General features: G+C 37.3%; 2 protein-coding genes across 2 annotated transcripts; one reads left to right on the forward strand and one right to left on the reverse strand.

Annotated features, from left to right (window-relative positions):
- Positions 1–1,401: 1,401 nt before the first annotated feature.
- enosf1 (enolase superfamily member 1) lies at positions 1,402–13,653 on the forward strand. Its single transcript, XM_006634306.3, has 16 exons — positions 1,402–1,590; positions 2,006–2,108; positions 3,084–3,199; positions 3,544–3,630; positions 4,141–4,167; positions 5,342–5,414; positions 5,822–5,860; positions 5,950–6,032; positions 6,304–6,338; positions 7,956–8,043; positions 8,951–9,085; positions 9,523–9,564; positions 10,033–10,162; positions 11,454–11,553; positions 11,828–11,909; positions 12,394–13,653. Exons 1-16 carry the CDS (start codon positions 1,507–1,509, stop codon positions 12,496–12,498), a joined length of 1,329 nt encoding a protein of 442 aa, XP_006634369.2. The 5' UTR covers positions 1,402–1,506; the 3' UTR covers positions 12,499–13,653.
- On the reverse strand, positions 13,063–18,243 carry tyms (thymidylate synthetase). Its single transcript, XM_006634350.3, has 7 exons — positions 17,774–18,243; positions 17,087–17,160; positions 16,823–16,997; positions 15,178–15,279; positions 14,797–14,972; positions 14,068–14,139; positions 13,063–13,225 (listed from the first exon to the last, which is right to left on the reverse strand). Exons 1-7 carry the CDS (start codon positions 18,000–18,002, stop codon positions 13,088–13,090), a joined length of 966 nt encoding a protein of 321 aa, XP_006634413.2. The 5' UTR covers positions 18,003–18,243; the 3' UTR covers positions 13,063–13,087.
- Between the last annotated feature and the right edge of the window lie 158 nt (positions 18,244–18,401).

An 18,401-nucleotide genomic window follows, 5' to 3' on the forward strand; every position in this document is an offset into this window, starting at 1 on the left:
AGATCTGGAATCAAACCCAAACCCAATGCCTAGACTTGCATTTTTCATCTGAAAATTGTGATTTCACAAAGTCAGCAAAATAAGTTGCTGTTCAAGTGACACCGTCTTGAATGAAATACATTTTGAACACCTGAATAATCTTTACTAGCAGAGATTGCAAAACACAGAAAAGCTTTTTGTCTGATAAATTGCTTAAGTTAGTCATTTATGATCGGTTCCTTTGGCTTAAAATTTGTCTACAGATTTGGTGCATGAATTTGTAACTTTTTCACAGGTGTTTGGTGCAATGTGTAGATTTCCTAAATCTAAATATGAATTTGCGATTGTGGAAGAGTAATTCATACTGCACTATGTACTGAGTCTCAGAAAGGATGAAGGCTGTAAATCAGAGATGTGATTTTAGATAGGTGAACTCTAGCATTAATAAGTTATAATAGAAATATGACAATAGTTTTGCTTTCATACCTCAGTATTTCATTTCTTTTGGAGTTTATGACATCAAGAATGTACTGTTAGTCTCCAGATGTGGTTATGGAGAGACGAATGTTCTGGTTTTCAGTTTTTCTGAGTTTTTAATTTCCCAGCCATTACTGTACTGGATTATTCAGAATGGTGGATATAATCTTTAACCTGTGATTGAAGTTTAGGATAGGAGCACTGCTGAAAATTCAGAATACTCTTTAAGTATAATATGTAAATCTATTGTTGATAATTGTACTCTTGATTGTCCTTTAAATTTAGTACAGTACCACTTTTGACTTGATTTAGTTTAAAAGATTAAAAAATGGAACTCTGCAGTTAATTAAAATACTCCCACTATATAACTGCTTAATATAATATACTTAATATATTATCCTTAATATACTGCTTGTATAACTGCTTAATTAACTAAAATCGAATGTTTTATCCTAGTAGAGTGTGGAAGAATCTTGTCAGAATGTGGAAGATTGTTTTATTTGATTTAGTAATAGCTCTAATCAGGAGTAAATGACCAACGAAATGAAAATGTTTTGGATTCGAAAAAATATTGTACATCGAAATACTTTTTTCAGGAATATCACTTCTGGTCTGTGTAATTTAAAATGAAGTATAATCCATAAATTGCTGGCATTTTATTTAAAGAGGTGATACCTGATTTTCGGTGTCGTAAATGTACACACAACTTCAGAAAAACTCTTACAACGCAGACATCTACAATTTTATAATTACTCTTGTAGCTACCGCAATCACCACAAATTGAATGATCTCGCTAATGTGATCATGTTGCTTCCTGATCAGCTACTGCCCTGTCTAAGCACTGCAGACGGTGTCTCAGCCGCTGTATTTCAGAGCTGATGGGACAGTAAATGTCGATGTCACATGACTTCCCACGTGAAAGCAGATGTCTTGGCTTCAACCAATCGCAGAAAAATGGGGGCGGAGTGAAAGCGTTAAGGGACGTTATTCCTTACTGCAAAGATTTGTGATCTGTTACGCACCAAGGGTGTAATTTAAAGAATACAAGAAATGCTGAAGGGCAAAATCACGAAATTGTCTGTCAGCGACGTTAGGTTTCCGACTTCTCTTGAACAGCATGGGTCAGATGCAATGGTCAGTGCATTTTTACCAACTACCTTGCGGACTCCAAAAGCAAGAATGCATACTAATAAATGTCCAGAAACGAGTTTAAACTAGGAAAATAAAACACTGTCTCCAGTCATGCTGGTGCTTGAGGAGCATTTGATTTTTATTTTCAGATTTCTGGTAGTACTATTTTGGGAGACCAATTCCGTTGTCCGAAACTGTCACTTGTGTTAATTCAGCAATTCGTACATCGAAACCGCCTTTATAAGTTCCATAGTTTACTCGTTCCGAATAATAGCACATTTAGGTTTGCTAGTGGAGAACATTGCTGTTTGTTATCCACTCTCAGGGCTGCATGTAGAATAATATAATGATCGTATTAACTTGTTGGAAGTTGCCTTAAGATTTCACAAGTTTCATGCTGAAATCATGTGACTTGCAGCACCCAGATCCGGATTACTCCGTTGCTTATGTTGTTATCGAGACAGAAGGTGGCTTGAAGGGATACGGACTTACTTTTACCTTGGGGAAGGGCACAGAAATAGGTAAGATAAAAAGTACATCTGAATGCAAAGCGAACTTTTTGTTGTTGGTAGTTTGCTGGGAGTTTATTTTCTGCAAGAGCGCCCTCCTTCGGTAGGCCTCTCAACATGTGTCTACTGTACGTGAGCTTTATACTGTTATATCTAAGGTTGCACTAAATTGGAAGGATTATTCTTATTTTTAAATGCTTGCCTGAAATCACTGAGTTTAAAGATTGTTGATTATGATTATTTTATAATCACTATCAACAAATATAATTTTTGTAAGCATTCTGGCTTTTTACACATATTTGTAAAATAAAAGTGTAAATATCTTTTTGTGTACAATTATTTGTATTGCAAAACAGCTTTCGAAGGTTTTTGAGATGATAACAGATTAATTCACCAGCCAATTTAGAATAAAGTTCCCCATATCACTATTTTTAACTTTAAAAGCAAAATACTAATAACAAATATTCATATAAACAGACAAATCCATAAATCTTAGAAATCTGTTCTAAAGGGTACTAAAACAGATCAGCAACCTATTGTAGAATTGACTGTTTTGTGACAGATGCTGTATCGATTATTAGAAATGTAGAAAGGTAAATATATAGATTGTGGTTTTTCTTTTTACTCTCAAAGCTCAGTGTCAAAACACCATTATTATATGTTCTCTGATGCAAAAAAGAAGCAAATGACTGCATCGTATGTAGCATGTTTAATGCTGGTAGCATGCCATTTATATTCATTAATGATTATCCACTTAATTCTGTGAATATCAACAGAAGAACTTATTTCCAAGATAAGATGCTGAGTATTAGCTGCTTTAGCCCACAGCAAAAAAAGAGATTCTACAGATATTTCTGTGACACCATATGGTTTACAGTTGATCACTTAAGTCAAACCGTGAGCATGACTAAGTTATGAATTACTTCATTTTTTCCTGCATTGCTGAAAGGAGAACTAATTAATTTCTTTGGGCATGTTTTTTTGCAGTTGTCTGTGCAGTGCAGGCCCTGTCTTCACTTGTGATTGGGAAAGACTCAGAGGAGATTGTGAATGACTTCCGAAGTTTTTACAGACTGTTGACAAGTGATGGCCAAATGAGATGGGTAAATATATAGTGAGACAAGGCAAGGGCAGGCGAACAAGGTATATTCTTGATGCGGCTTCTGTTTCGTAAAGATAAATTCTGGGAAGAGTTTCTAACAACATTATGGCCTGGGCCATGAGCAGTTAAACTGCTTTGAAGAACGATGGAAGAATAAAGTCTTCAGCAAGACATGACTTTTGTCATTGCAGTGTAATTTCTTGTATTAAACAAAGCCGAAAAATGATGCTCCTTGGGGAGCACGAGCACCACTGTCTTTTCCCTGAAGGCCTCTGAATAGATCCGAATCAATCAGGTGAGTGACGGGAGCATCAGGAATGACCTCTCCGCGATCCTGTCTGGCAGCTCGGCCCCGAGAAGGGAGTGGTCCAGCTGGCGGCGGCTGCGGTGCTCAATGCCGTGTGGGATCTCTGGGCCAGAGCAGAGGGCAAGGTGAGTGGCCCTGACGTAATTGGTTTGTTTTCAGAGTGAAGGCACACAGCCGGCACAACCCCCAAGGAAAAAACGTCAAGCTGGTTATTTGGTTCGTCTGAATTCCCCAGTTCCGTCATTGAGGGGTTGCGTTTGTCTCGATGCCGGTGTGGTGGAGCTGGGCAGGGGCTCTTTGGTGAGCTACCTATGGTAGTCCAGTGCAGGGCAAGTCACAGGTGGGTTGTTTTAAGAAAATAAGAACATTCAAAAACAAGAAAGTGCCTTTCTTTCTTTGATGAATTATTACTTTAGGATTCAGGAACTCCATTTATTGTGTGATTCTCATTGTAATTGTGCTTTTGGACAGGCTGCATACACAGCCATGACACTTTCCTGTCCTATAGGCTAGTGCGAGGTTTGCAGAAAATTGGTTTGGTGAAATATATTTTTGCCTATAATAACCTGGGGAATGACAAAAGGGGAATATGAAGGTGATTTTATTTTTAATCGTTTTGTTTTCGTTTTCAACAGCCACTTTGGAAGTTGCTGGTAGACATGGTAAGTCAATTAAATGATAGACTTCTGTAAATAATAAATTATAACTTAAAAAGTGCAGCTCATTTTACACATAACCAAAGTATTAAATTAGATTTATTTGTCACTGGAAAAATTTGATCCTACAGATCAGTGATCTCATTTTGTGTTCAGCTGAAGTCTTTGATAATACATTTAATAATACATAATACAGGTGGATGCTGCACATTGGTGGTGGTGGAGGGGAGTCCCCATTACCTGTAAAGTGCTTTGAGTGGAGTGTCCAGAAAAGCGCTATATAATTGTAAGCAATTATTATTAATTATTATTATTTCAGCAGAGCTCCACATCATTAATTACTAGCTCAAGCAGTCTTGAATTTCCACTTTCTTGGTGTGTGTACCATTACCTAGTAATACTGTTTCTCAAGTATTTTGATTATTTCATAATCCTGGCTTTCACGGAGCTGCTCAGAAGATTTAATAATATAACAATAGTGTATTCTGGTGCAAAGAGAATGTTAAACCATTGAACTTTCCCTTCAACAAGTACATCTTAATATCCAGCAGAGGGCGCCTCTAATCTTAAGATAACGATAGTCTAGTAGACGATCTGCTTATTATTATTTTTTTAATCGATTCGGAATCAAACATTCATTATTATTGGTGCTACTTAAATTGATTGTCTTTTTGCAGAATCGATGTTAAACATTTTGATAACCTGAATAAAAAAGTTCAAATAAATATATACAGTACATATCTACAGTATATGGTTATATGTTCATTTCAATATAAATGGTGAAAGTATGAGGTGGCAACAGGGCACAGTGGTTAGCACTGCTGCAGTGGCTGTAGTAATGGTGCCCTGGGATCAATTCCTGTAGTGTTAGTGTTTGGAGTTTGTATATTCATGTGGATTTCCTCTGGGTGTTTCCTCCCACTGTCCGAAGACATACCAGTAAGTTAATTGGTTTCTGGGAGAATTGATCCTGGTGTGTGCGTGTGTCTGTGTGTGCCCTGTGATGGACTGGCGTCCTGTCTAGGGTGTATCCTGCCTTACGCCCATTACATGCTGGGATAGCCTCTGGTTTCCCAGCAATCCTGAATTGGATAAAGCAGATAGAAAATGGACGGATGATGAAACTGTCTTCATTACAGAAATCTTAAGTACAGTACTTGACTATAAGTTCTGCTTTCAGGACCCAGAAAAGCTCATTTCCTGCATAGACTTCCGATATATCACTGATGCTCTCACAGAGAAGGAGGCTTTAGGTGAGTTAATCTTAACTGTTTATTGAAAGTCAGTTTACATTTAAGAAGACATTTTCCTTTCTCTGGCACTAAAACAGTGACAGTTTAGTGCACTTAACAGGCACTAAATTAAAAAAGTGATGAAATGATTCAAACCTGAATTGACTAATTACACATTCTGTATGGAAAATAAAGGACTACAAAGTAAGAGAATGCTCATCTCTCCAACTTAACAATCAGATTCAGCTAAATGAACATGTCGTCTTGCTTTGCCTGTACCTGAAATGTTATTTTTTTTCACCAGAAGGAACTTGTTTAAAAAGTTTAACTTTATGCACAATTTATATACTGAAAAAACAAAACTTACAGATATCTCCCTTTGACTGTGAATATATATATACACACACACTATTGTCACCTCTTCTCAGATATTCTTCGGAAGGCTCGAGATGGAAAATGTAAGAGAGGTATGTGAACTTCCATTCAAATTCCTGATTTTTGCTACAGACTGAGGCCCACACCTGTGCTCACAAATGACTGATTACTTCTATTTTAGAGGAACACATGCTGAAGGAGGGATATCCTGCATACACCACCTCCTGTGCCTGGATTGGTTACCCAGATGAGCAGTTAAAACAGGTTTCCCACAGAGATCAGGGTTTTTCATGAGAGACCAAAATCAGTATCAAAACAAGATTTAAATCCTCTGCTGGTTTTATCATTATCCTGGCAAAACAGCTGAATTAATAAATGGTTAAAGAACGCTGCAGAGGAAGAGAAAATGTACAGATGACAGTAAAATGTCATTCTGAACTGAACATTTTCCTTCTTGTACAGTTTGAACACATAAACTATCAAACATTAACATTATCAAACATTAGCATTAATAGGGATCTGTGTTTTCTTTCAGCTCTGTTCAAAAGCACTGAGTGAAGGGTGGACGAGGTAAGGAAATTGAAATACTGAACACTGGATTTCAAGGCTTATTTGACATTAAATTCCCATTGTTTTTCAAAAACGTATGGTGGTAATATTTGAGCATTTTTAATGCCTTCCAGCAATAGGTATTGGCGGGGTTCACAATGTGAAGGTGAAGAGATCCCACCCATCAGATTAGCTAGTACTGTATTTTAATGAGAAGTACTGTAGGGGGAACTGTTGTCCACTGTGTATGCTGCCTTGTGCCTGTTGCTTGCTGGCATAGGCCCCAGGTCCCCTCTAGCCCCATATTGGAAGATCTATCTCACTGCTTGTTTCTCCTGTCACTCCTATCAGGTGCCTTGCTTATAAATCGCATTGCTCCAGATAAACCTCAAGGCAAATCTACGAAATCGCAAGCTCTCTGTTCACCACCTCAGTTTTCTTATTAACATCAGTCCAAATTATCAGACTGTAACAGACTTAATACATGTGCATCATTAAAAAATATTATTACAAACTGTATGCATTTGTTTTCTGATTTGTGCTGATTTAAGTGCACATAAAAATATATAACAGTTCTGTACAAATAACATAAAAGGCAAATGGATACCCATAGAAAAAATGTACAAAGTAGATTCCACATGTTTTTGTGTTGCTCAGTGTTAATCATCATATCACTTCCAATAACTGCCTGTCTAATTCAGGCCCAGAGTCTCTCCTCGGAAGTATTGCGTGCAAGGCAGGATACACCCTGGACAGGACGCCAGTCCATCACATGGTACACACAATCACACCAGGGCCAATTTTACAAAAGCCAATTAACCTACCAATATATGTATGGACTGTGGGAGGAAACTGGAGCACATGGAAATAAATCCAAGTGAACATGGGGAGAAAATTACATTTCCACACAGAAGGTACCCCAGGAATTGAACTTAGGGCCCAAGCAATAAGGCAGCAATGCCAACCACTCTGCCACTGTACTGCCCTAGCCCAGTGTTGTTTTTGTAAAATGTTTCTAGTCATCTAGTGTTTAGATGTTTTCATAAATCTGAAAATGTATCTTCACATCACTACGGCCCTGGCCTGCACTATCAGTGAATGAACACACAACTTCAAGCATAGTGATCATGTAGACTGTGTCAGAAGCGCTGGGATCATGCTGTGTTAGTGGGACGAGGTAGTAGTACTGTACATAAAAATAAGAATTGCATTGAGGCTGCACTGTAAGAGCGAGTTGTACATGGACTTCCTAGTGGGAATGGCTAACTGGTTATGTGAAGGATGAGTTCCTAACCTGCAACTGTGTGGTAAACGATGAAGTGACGTTAGCCATCCCCCAACTCTCACCTCCATTATACACTGATAGAAAAAACAGAGCCTGCTTCTGCATATTGAAATATTTATATTTATATTTTACATTTGTTCATTACCCCCCCAAAAAATATTGCAATATTGTATTTTTATTTATTTTCATAGATTATATAGTTATGGATGTTTTTTAGATTTATGGAAGTTAATCATAAGTATTATTGAACAGTGGTGATGGAAACACTTTATTCAGTTCTTGGCTGTTATATTTACAGTCCACTCTCGGCTCATGCTGACTGTAGGTTTTACATTCCAAATGTTCTACTGCAGGTTTAAGGTAAAAGTTGGAGCAGATCTGAATGATGACATTCGCCGGTGCCGTCTCCTGAGAGAGATGATAGGACCTGACAAAACTCTGGTATGTGGACTTTTCTTCAGCATTTCTTTTAAATCACAACTTTTGAATTATTTATTCTGAATCACAACTGCATTCTCACCAAGTATTATTGAACCACATGCATTGTTAATATTTAAGATTTCACCACTTGTTTTTGTTTACAGATTCTAGCAATCTGTTTTATACCTTAAGTGCCCCACCAGCACTGTTTTACTGTGCCACTGCGACCTCACCCTGCCCTACAGCACTGTTTTACTGTGTATAAATTGCATTTATGGACATACAGTATGTTTTTATATTATAATGTAATAAATATTTGTTGGTGTTAAAATACATTTGAGCCTAGTGTTTTCTGCTATGATAACTGTTGTTAAAACAGCATAGTTTGACTCTCACCAGGAGTAAGCAGTTAGTGAAATACCAGTTGAGTTTGGGTGAGAAGAAAATAAGCTTATTTTTAGCCGTCTTTAATTCACACTGATCAGAATCTTAAAAAACTAGAACACAACAACTATAAAAGTAAACTATATATGATCTTTATATACAGACATATGAAGTGTCTAATTAAACATAGAAATTAACTTTTTGTGTGGTGTTCCTCCTCATTAATATAATTTGTTCCTCTCTACACATTCCATTAGGTTTGTCAGGTTATATAAACATGCTTATGATTTTTACAGTAATTGAGGGCCCTATCAAATAAAAAAACAGATATTAATTCCTCTGATTAATTCTGTTTCCAGTGTATGATGCCTAATTCTGTACCTGTCTTCTCAGTCTTTCTTGTAGTCTTCACCGGCCGGTGAACCACACTGTTTCCCAGTGGCATTTGTACAATCCTTCAGTTGCACTTTGAGAACTCTTCTGGAGCAGATAATTAGCCTTTGAGGGTCATGTAGAGCTCTCCTCACAGCCTGCCTTGTTACAGATGATTGATGCCAATCAGCGATGGGATGTTGCAGAGGCAATTGAGTGGGTCTCCAGACTGGTCGAGTTCAAACCTTTGTGGATAGAGGAGCCTACTTCCCCTGATGACATCCTGGGCCATGCGGCAATTGCCAAGGTGTGTGTGTGGGAGCCAGCAGATGGCACAAACTGCTGTGTTCTAATTGACCACATGTTTATTATATTCCCATCTGATATCGGTGGACAACCTTGGCCCTGTGCACAGAGAACACTGTAATGAGCTGCTTGGCTGCAGTAAGCATGTTCTGTTTTTAATAGTTCAGCAGTTCCCATCTAGGCAATGATGGGGACTGGGTATGAGAGGGCAGGTGATGATGAATTGTATTGTCTCTGGTGTTTTTATTGAAAGATGAAGACTAAAAATGAGAACTTTTTTTGGCTTTTGGAAACTTTTTAAGTACATTTCCTTCAATGCAAATCTTAGCAATGTTAGTTTTCACACAGCACCGCTATCTGGGTATACCATTGTGAGTGCACACTAGCATATTTCTCAAAGGTTTGTGTTGAAATAAGCTTTTTCTATTTGTGTTGAAGGCTCTGGCTCCCCTGGGAATAGGTGTGGCAACTGGAGAACAAGTGAGTGCTTTTGCACAAAGTGTCCATACAGGATAAGATGCCTGGCACAGAATCTGCTCTTTTCCTTTACCTTGGAAAAGAGTATTCACTGCTTGAGGGGGATAGTATTGCTTATAAATATACTCCTCTGCTGTATTATTAAAAATGACAAGCTCGACTAATTAAAAATGACTTTGCCCGACTAGCTCAGTCAGTAGAGCATGAGACTCTTAATCTCAGGGTTGTGGGTTCGAGCCCCACGTTGGGCAGTGCCCGTCTCCTGATTATTAAAAATGTATGTTTATGTTCATTGTGCTGCACATCTCCACCCCTTCTTAGTTCAGATTATTAGCACTTTAGGTACTTAAATGCCAGATGACTTGATTCATTAGATTTAAGATTTTGTTTTGTTCTGTATTGGTCTTGGATCCCACTAAATATTAATAAACACATACCCATATGCTCTGAAACTCAAACATGTTTTCTCAGTGTCACAATAGAGTGATGTTCAAGCAGCTGCTGCAGTCGCAGGCTCTCCGGTTTGTTCAGATTGACAGCTGCAGACTGGGCAGCGTCAATGAAAATCTGGCGGTGCTGCTGATGGCCGAGAAATTTCAAGGTGATAAAATCAAAAGTGCTAAAAAATACATATGTACTGTAGAAAAGCACCTACTCAAAACTGGTTAGACTTCTAGCTATCTCAACAACCTTTTCTATTCTTGAAATTATTTTGTCGTCTTATATAGCAAGAATACATTTTTACTTAATATAATGTGTATTCTGGAGAAGAAATTTTCAGTGGAATTTTGGTAAATATCCCTTACTGTGTATTTCCCGAGCAATAGTCACATAAATGTAGAATTTTAAATATTACAAATAAGAGGTTTGCATTCAATGTACAATGATTGTTTGGTTGTTAGTAATGTAATGATCCAATGACCCTGTCTTTACTTTTCATATCTTAAAGGATCCCAGTGAATCAGCTTCACTTGACTTCAACTTCTACATTTACTTTAAACAGTTGTCAGTGTGTACAAACCTGCCCATTAAAAAAAACTACTCTGTTGGTTTGTTGGATAGGAACGTGCATTCTTAATTATATTTACAGTACTTATTATTATTATTATTATTATTATTATTATTATTATTATTATTTGTTTGCTACATTAATCAAAATTTCTGTCCACAAAGGTATCAGACTTGATACTCCAGGTAGTTTCTTTATAGTCCCTTACCAAAATAATGTGAATCACCACCGAATAATGATGGTATTCAAGGTCTTATGCTTTTCACAAGCTAACCTTGCATTATCTGCAACAGAGTCTGTTTTGCTAAGAACATCTAATATTTTAGCCAGTGAATGTAAGTATTTTTAATGTATTTGTCTCTATAAGTAACCCTTAACTACCCCCTGTGTTACAATTGGTTATGACAACCTGGAAATACATGTACAGTATACATTTGAACAAAAAATAAGTTTGCTTTATTATCCCTTTGTGGGGAAAAAAAGTTAACAAAGTGATTAAATTTGGTCCAAATATTTCGTTAAAAAAATTGTATTAGGCATTGGGTTAAGCTTTTTAGAAAGTTAATTGGCTATTTAATTCATTCGTTTGTATTTTAAAAGATGTAATAATAATTAGGTTTTGCTTATCTACTTTTCTCTCACTTGGTAGAATACACAAGCATAAGCTAAAAAAAGGTCTTAACGGATTTTTCAGAAAACCTTTGTACATTAGTTGGTTGAGAATTGGAAGTGGAAAATACATGCTAGGAATTATATCATTTATATAGCTGACTACATATAGATGGAAGTGTCCATTACAGTTATTGACTATGAAACTGAATTGTACCGTTTATCTACCTGTTCACTGGTTCACGCTGTGCTGTCATTGGACCTGTTCTTATAGTTCCTGTGTGTCCCCATGCTGGTGGAGTTGGACTCTGTGAGCTTGTACAGCATTTAATACTTTTCGACTACATTGCTGTATCAGGAAGCCTGGAAAATAGGTTAGTTCTTTACTTCCTATATTTTACTTACTTTAGATTTAATTATTTCTTCTGTACTATAGCTATTATGGCTTTTTTCTCCCAAGGAATTGATTATACTGGATTGATTAAACCAGTTGCAGTGAATTCCAAGTGTCTTAACTGTAACAGATATGGCTGAAAATACTTTAATATTTGGACTATATTTCATTTCATATATTTAGATACAGATGCTGTGCTTCTTTTTTTTAACTCTTTTCAATGTCCTGTCATAAACTAGTGTTCTTATTTGCAGGATGTGCGAGTACGTTGATCATCTTCATGAACATTTTACAAACCCTGTGGTGATTAAAAATGCCTCCTATATGCCACCAAAGGTGTGTTTATTATTGTTTTCACATTTTGTTAAAATACAAGTCTGGTCCTTTCCTTGGATCAGTTGTTTGAGCTGAGAGTCTGAGAAAGAAATGTTCTCACAGCTCACCGTCATTATCATTGCTGTCTCTATTTCTTCCTCTGTTTGCATGGGCTTCCTCCAGGTGCTCCTGTTTCCACTCACAGTTCCAATATATTCCGGTAATTCTGGGAAAACTGGCCATGGTGTGAGTGTGTGTGTTTGTGTCTGTGTGGGCCCTGTCCAGGGTTTATCCTGTCTTGCACCCTCTGCTTGCTGGGATAGGCTCCAGCTCCTCGGCAACCCTGTGTTGGATGAAGCGGTTAGAAAATGTATGGAGAAAGAGCAGGAATAGAAATAATAGGATATAAAGGGTTAAACCTCATTTAGTTCTCCCCCTTGACATCAACTTGACATACTGTAACTGCTGTGGGACTCAAACATGCAATTATTTCATTCCCTGGCAGAATCCTGGATATTCCACAGAAATGAAGGATGACTCAGCGAAGAGACATCAATTTCCTGATGGAGAGGTCTGGCGGGAGCTCCGTGCTAGTCGAAGGGTTCAGTAGACGGAAACTAGAGATGAAGAAGCAGTTACTAACAATACTTTGTTGCTTATGAAGTGTACACAATTTTTCTAAGAATTTTCAATCCAAACTAAAAATGGAAGTGTCTTGTTTGATCAAATTGCCTCTATAGAATGTATTGTCTGTCTGATAGTCTCTTGAATGCTAAATTTGTATTAACTCGCTTTCTAGCACCTTAGATAAAATATGCTCTAAATCAAACCATGAACTAAGATGTATCCATATCATTGTATTTTTCAAAATTTAAATGGTTTTAGCAATAAGGCTTATTTTAGCGTTGTTTAATTCAGAAATAACTTCTATACCTTCTACTCAATCATATCAATTCTGAAATTAATATTAAAATGATCTTTATTAGAAAAATGTCAACATGTTAATTTGCACATTTTAAAGAGACCTTAAGTAGTATTATTTGCAACAGAACACAAAGCTGAATGATACAAATAAATAACATTAGTAAGAGCAGACATTGCTATTAATAGACAGTAATAGCAATAGAATAAAAAAATCATGTTACCAAAGAACATATGAAAAGAGAAACCCATCCTAGGTAATCATGGAAGTGTTATTGTTAAACTGCTATTTGCATTTTAATTGCTGGATGGGGGTTGTAATCACAAATTTCGAAATCTTCAGCCCGGAAGTCATCAATGTTGTCCACTTTGCGCAGGATTTTCAGTTTAGGGAAGGGTCTGGGCTCTCTCTGCAGCTGTAGGAATGGACACTTTAATTACACCACATCCTATACACACCGTGTATAAAGACAAAAAAAAAGAGCTTCCTTTCAGGGACTCAATATAACAGTTGGATTTATGGTTATAGAGACAGTTTGTTAGTGTTGTTCTAGATGTGTGCATTCTCTATTCCAGTCAGGTTTTTGAAAGCACGAACATATTCTGTGCAATTCTCATTCTTTTAACTTCTTATTAAAAAAATATGAAGCAATATATAGTATCCTCAGCCTCCGAGCCCCCACCTAGAAGACTCAAAATACTGGAAACTCCCAGTGAAGTGCTCACTGTCTCTCAAGGATTTTACCATCAAGTCCTATGTGTCAGAACTACATCTGTGACATACTGTATGCATTGCTTAGGAAACAAAAATCTATTACAAAATAAAGTTAAAATAAAAATCAAATATTGTCCATGAAGTCCATATATTGTCCATCAAATCTTTTCAAATATTTTATGTAAAATGTTTGATTAACCTCCAAAATTTAGACTTTGGTTAGAACAAAATGTAGACAGCCATCCATGAATATCAGGCTTGGGAATTAATGTTCTGTATTGTGCTCAGTTACAGCAATAATCAATCTTAATCTGATGCAGCAGTGAGATAGCAATGTGCAGTGTACAGATGAACGCATCTATATGACTCATATCAGCTTGTCTCTCAATAATAACAGATATTGTTGTATGCTTTTTAGAACAAGTTTACAACAAACCCACTGTACTTGTTTGGTTGCTAGAATCTTATTGATCCAAAACAACATGGTTTGGCAGCTTGATTCAGACGCACAACAACCATTATAGAGGAATGCAAATAACCTACCTGGATTTTCAGAGGCTCTATGTGGTTGATGTAAATGTGTGCATCTCCCAAAGTGTGTACGAAATCACCAGGCTAAGGAACAAATAGACAAAAGGAGAATAATTAATATCAAGTTAAAATATGTCTTTACATATTAGGGAAAACAAAAATAATTTTAATAATCAAGCTGCCTTTCACTTTATTAAATGCACACCACAAAATAGTTTATTGGATAAACATATCTGATGAACAATATAATAAAAATAAATCACTATTTACTTAATTCAAAGTAACAATAAATCCATCGCATCTTGTTTCTGACCAGCTAAGGGCTTACCGCATCTTTCCATTGGGATCAGTCTGTGTATATTTTCATAAATGTCTAACAGATAGCACTTGCTAGTCAAATTCCTAAAATTCACTGTAAAAGGATCTTTTAATCTAATAAAACAGATTTCAGGGACAATGAAACAAACATGCCATATTTTCATCCCAAGATGTGTATGGCTAAATCTCAGACTGATATCCCACATCTCTCATCTACAGTACCTGAGAAAATATGTTTTAACTTGTTTTAACCTTGGTTAACTCCATTCTGGTTGATCACTTAACTATTCAAACTCAACATGCTCTTTAAACACTTTAAGACAATTCCTACAAAAAGATTAGAAGGATCTGGGCTCCACTTGAACCAGGCTGAAGAGCACTGTCTTGTAAGAATATAGTGCAGACACCCCCCCTGCTGGTTACCTTCAGCCCAGTGACATGAGCGATCATGTACGTGAGCAGCGCATAGCTGGCAATGTTGAATGGCACACCCAGCCCCATGTCTCCTGAGCGCTGATAGAGCTGGCAGGACAATTCACCATTGGACACGTAAAACTGGCACAGGGCGTGACAGGGAGGAAGAGCCATATTAGGCATATCTGAGTAAAAAAGGAAATTAGTCTCATGAAGGGAATAAAGAAAATGTGCTGTAAGTAGAACAGTGTTTTTCTACTCCTGATTCAGGAGCCACGAATCTCTCTGGTCTGATTCTCTTCAGGTACTGTAAATGTATTCACAAATATTACTGATCAATGTATTTGTAGGGGTACAGGTCAAAGCATGTAGTCAGATGACAGGAAATACCTTTGGGATTCCAAGCACACATGATGATCCGTCTGTCCTCAGGATTGGTCTTGATGGTTTCTATGACCTTCTGTAGTTGGTCCACGCCTTGCCCTGTGTAATCTGCATAGAAAACACAACAGCAATTAGAGAGTATGTCTTATAACTTAGTCCAGCATCTCAATAATGGTACCAGACTATTTTCTCTGCTTAAGAGGACTTTTACCCTATGTATACAGTATACACACGTAGTGGGCATAAAGATGGAAATCTCAGAGTTAACTTTAAGTAAAGTCAGTACAGAGCTGGACTACCATGTGCAGTTACTACAAATTATATGGGCTGTGGCACAAAATCTATTGGTGTCTGGAATTCTGTAGGAGGGATGCAGCACCCCTCTCTCACACTTGGTTAATGGTTGTAAAAAAACTATTTTAGGCATCAGTACTGTATATCCCATTAATGCTCAGATGGGTTCACATTTGGTGACTGAAAAGGCCTTTATAAATGCATAACATTAATATCATGTTCATCAAACCACTAGGAGATCACACATGCTCTGTGGAAGATGATCAATCAGTACCATAAACAGTGATTAGAATTAATTTATACTACTATGCTAGGAAACTGGCCCTTATATTACAGAACCACCAGAACTCTTCACTGTTGGAAGCAAGCACTCAGGGGTGTAGAGTTCTTTACCTGGTTTGTGCAACATGAGCACTTGTTCGTTTGTCAAGAACTTGGCGAATCAGGATTCATCTGACCTGATTACTCTTGTCGCTGGTCAGAAGTCCAATGCCTGTGTAATTTGCAGCACTGGACTTCCAAGCGTGCACAGTCAGCTGTCATGTGCGCTGCAACCCTACACAGTGTTCTGCTCGTTGGGAGTTCTTGGCAGACCAGTTTTGATTGAATTGGTTGCTTGTGTTCCAGGTTGAAATTTGTAGTTGTCTGATCTGCAGTTGCTTCCCTGTTTTGCCTTGCTTCTCAAAACAATGCACAGATATCACAATCCTGGAGTATGTGCTTCAGCCCACTATTTGCAGATAATGTCTTTCCATCAAGACATCACCTTAATCATCATTGCTCATGAAACATCAGTAGGCTGAGCTTTTATGATCACTGAAACTCCTGCCAAATGTGCCCATCTTTCAAATGTACTGGTTTCCTCTTGACTAATGCCAGTTGGTTGTCCAGCATTTCTAGCATTTTTACTCATAACTTCCCAGCATACTTACTGTAGGGTTATTTGCTTAATTAATGCACGAGCCAGACCTGTGTGGAAGACCTTGCTTTCAATATACTGTACTTGGTGTGCCTCATTTACCCAGGTGTTTATATTTTTTGTCCACTACCTGTATGAAATATTACCATAAGGAACAGAATTCAGGTTAAAGGATATTAGTCACTCAAGTATGAATATAAAACAAAACCTTCTGATTTTATTTTAAATAATATTTCAGAACTGTACCTTAGTTGAAGTGTAAAATCCTGTTATTCACCTCTTTCCCATGGTCCCAGCTGTTTAGTTATCAATTAAAAAGAACAGCATCTTTTAGTTAAATGACTTATTTAAATGTATAGGACATGATCCTGTATAACATGGCCTTAATAAGAAAGCAAAGCTTCTGATACTGTATGTAGCCCGAGAGTTTTGCTTTACCTGTGTGCATGTCTTTGTATTCTGCTCCAAAGTGCCTCCACTGAAAACCATACACTGGCCCTAGGTCACCTTCCTCTCTGGAGGTAAAGCCACTCTTGTCTAAAAACTCCCGGGATCCATTTGCATCCCAGATTTTGACTCCCTTCATGGACAGCTCCTTGGAGTTTGTAGAGCCCTAGAAACAAGAGCCAAAATCTGGATGGTAATTACAGTAAAACCCAAACATTATGCACATACTATACTAAGGAAATAAAACTATTTTACCTTAATGAACCATAACAGCTCTTCCAAGATTCCCTTCCAGAATACTTTCTTTGTAGTCAACAGTGGAAACTGATCTGTAAAGTAAGCAAATGAGTTTAATTAACCAGTCTGTAATTAATTTACAATGCGAGATAAGGAAGGTGAATGATTTTACCAAGCAGCTCCACTGCTTCCCTGTTAGTTTTAGGTCTTATACAAGTTGTTTATGCTGTTTTTGCAGAAATAAGTAGAAAAGCAATTGTTATTTTACAGTATATTATGCCAATACATCATATCCCAATTATATAAAAGGCACATAATTTGCTTTTTAAAGTCCTTATTGTATAAATATGTAAGCATTTGCAACAAATACTTATGCTTATCCCTCGACGAACCTCTATTGATTCCCTGTGTTTTTGATCAAGTGACCAAGACGGTTCGCTAAAAACGATCGAGTTTATGAAGCGCAAGGTCAGTATACTTAAAATATCTAAAGCTAGATATACTATTTTAACGTCGAAAAAAATTGAATACAGAGATATTTTGCGTGACTGCTGAATTTTTAATTTAACATGACAACTTTTAAATAAAGTATATTCTCGAGGAAAAGGATTTTTAATTTTGGCTAAATGTTTTAAACTACCGAAAAAAAGTTGAAACATTTTGCATCCTAATTTTTTTTTATAACATTAATAATAAATTACTTACCTCGAAGGCTGTATCTCGCTTGTGAGCCAAACACTGAGATCACTCCTGTCCCGGTCCGATCGCCTTTCCGGGCTCCAGTTTTAAGAATATACTCCACCTGATTCAGGTAAGCTCTCTCGTCACAAACGACATGAAGGATCTCTGTCTGACAACACGCTTTACATTGATCCTTGTCGCTGGCTTCAGGACGAGCAGCTCCCTCGCAATTTATTTCTGCAGTAGCAGGCATTTTAGCTTTTTCTTTATATTTTAAGAACGAAACCGCTAAAGGGATTTATCTTACAATTCCGCTGCAACAAGTAATATACTTCTAAATGCACAATCTGATTAGTTTGCGCAGTTTTATGTGAACACCTAAATATACTCTGTTAATGACAAAATCCCGCGGAATTTAAAATTAAGGCGCCACTCGTCAGTTTCCCTCCCAATGGGGCTAGAGCTGACATCATTTCCGAAAACAAGGGTAAACAGGGCAGGGGTTCCACTCGCAGAAGCAGGAAAACATTGCAGAAGCTGCTCCAGTTATGCAGGATTTATCGAAGTTAACGTCTCCTCACGTTAACCGAAAAATAAATCTCGTTGCATAGCTTTCACGAATGTAATTTTTCCCTCGCGCGAACTTTTGGCG

Source organism: Lepisosteus oculatus, chromosome 6 (assembly GCF_040954835.1).
Source record: "Lepisosteus oculatus isolate fLepOcu1 chromosome 6, fLepOcu1.hap2, whole genome shotgun sequence".
In the NCBI taxonomy this organism is placed as follows: Eukaryota; Metazoa; Chordata; class Actinopteri; order Semionotiformes; family Lepisosteidae; genus Lepisosteus; species Lepisosteus oculatus.

Bases quoted from the DNA above. Each gene is read 5' to 3' on its own strand.
- enosf1 (XM_006634306.3), top strand. From the start codon at position 1,507: ATGCTGAAGGGCAAAATCACGAAATTGTCTGTCAGCGACGTTAGGTTT. The intron at 11,554-11,827 runs GTTAGTTCTTTA...TCTTATTTGCAG, and splicing joins TCAGGAAGCCTGGAAAATAG to GATGTGCGAGTACGTTGATC. The intron at 11,910-12,393 runs GTGTGTTTATTA...ATTCCCTGGCAG, and splicing joins CCTCCTATATGCCACCAAAG to AATCCTGGATATTCCACAGA.
- tyms (XM_006634350.3), bottom strand. From the start codon at position 18,002: ATGCCTGCTACTGCAGAAATAAATTGCGAGGGAGCTGCTCGTCCTGAA. The intron at 14,973-15,177 runs GTATTTCCTGTC...TTTTTTACTCAG, and splicing joins GTGTGCTTGGAATCCCAAAG to ATATGCCTAATATGGCTCTT. The intron at 14,140-14,796 runs GTAACCAGCAGG...TTTGTTCCTTAG, and splicing joins CTCATGTCACTGGGCTGAAG to CCTGGTGATTTCGTACACAC.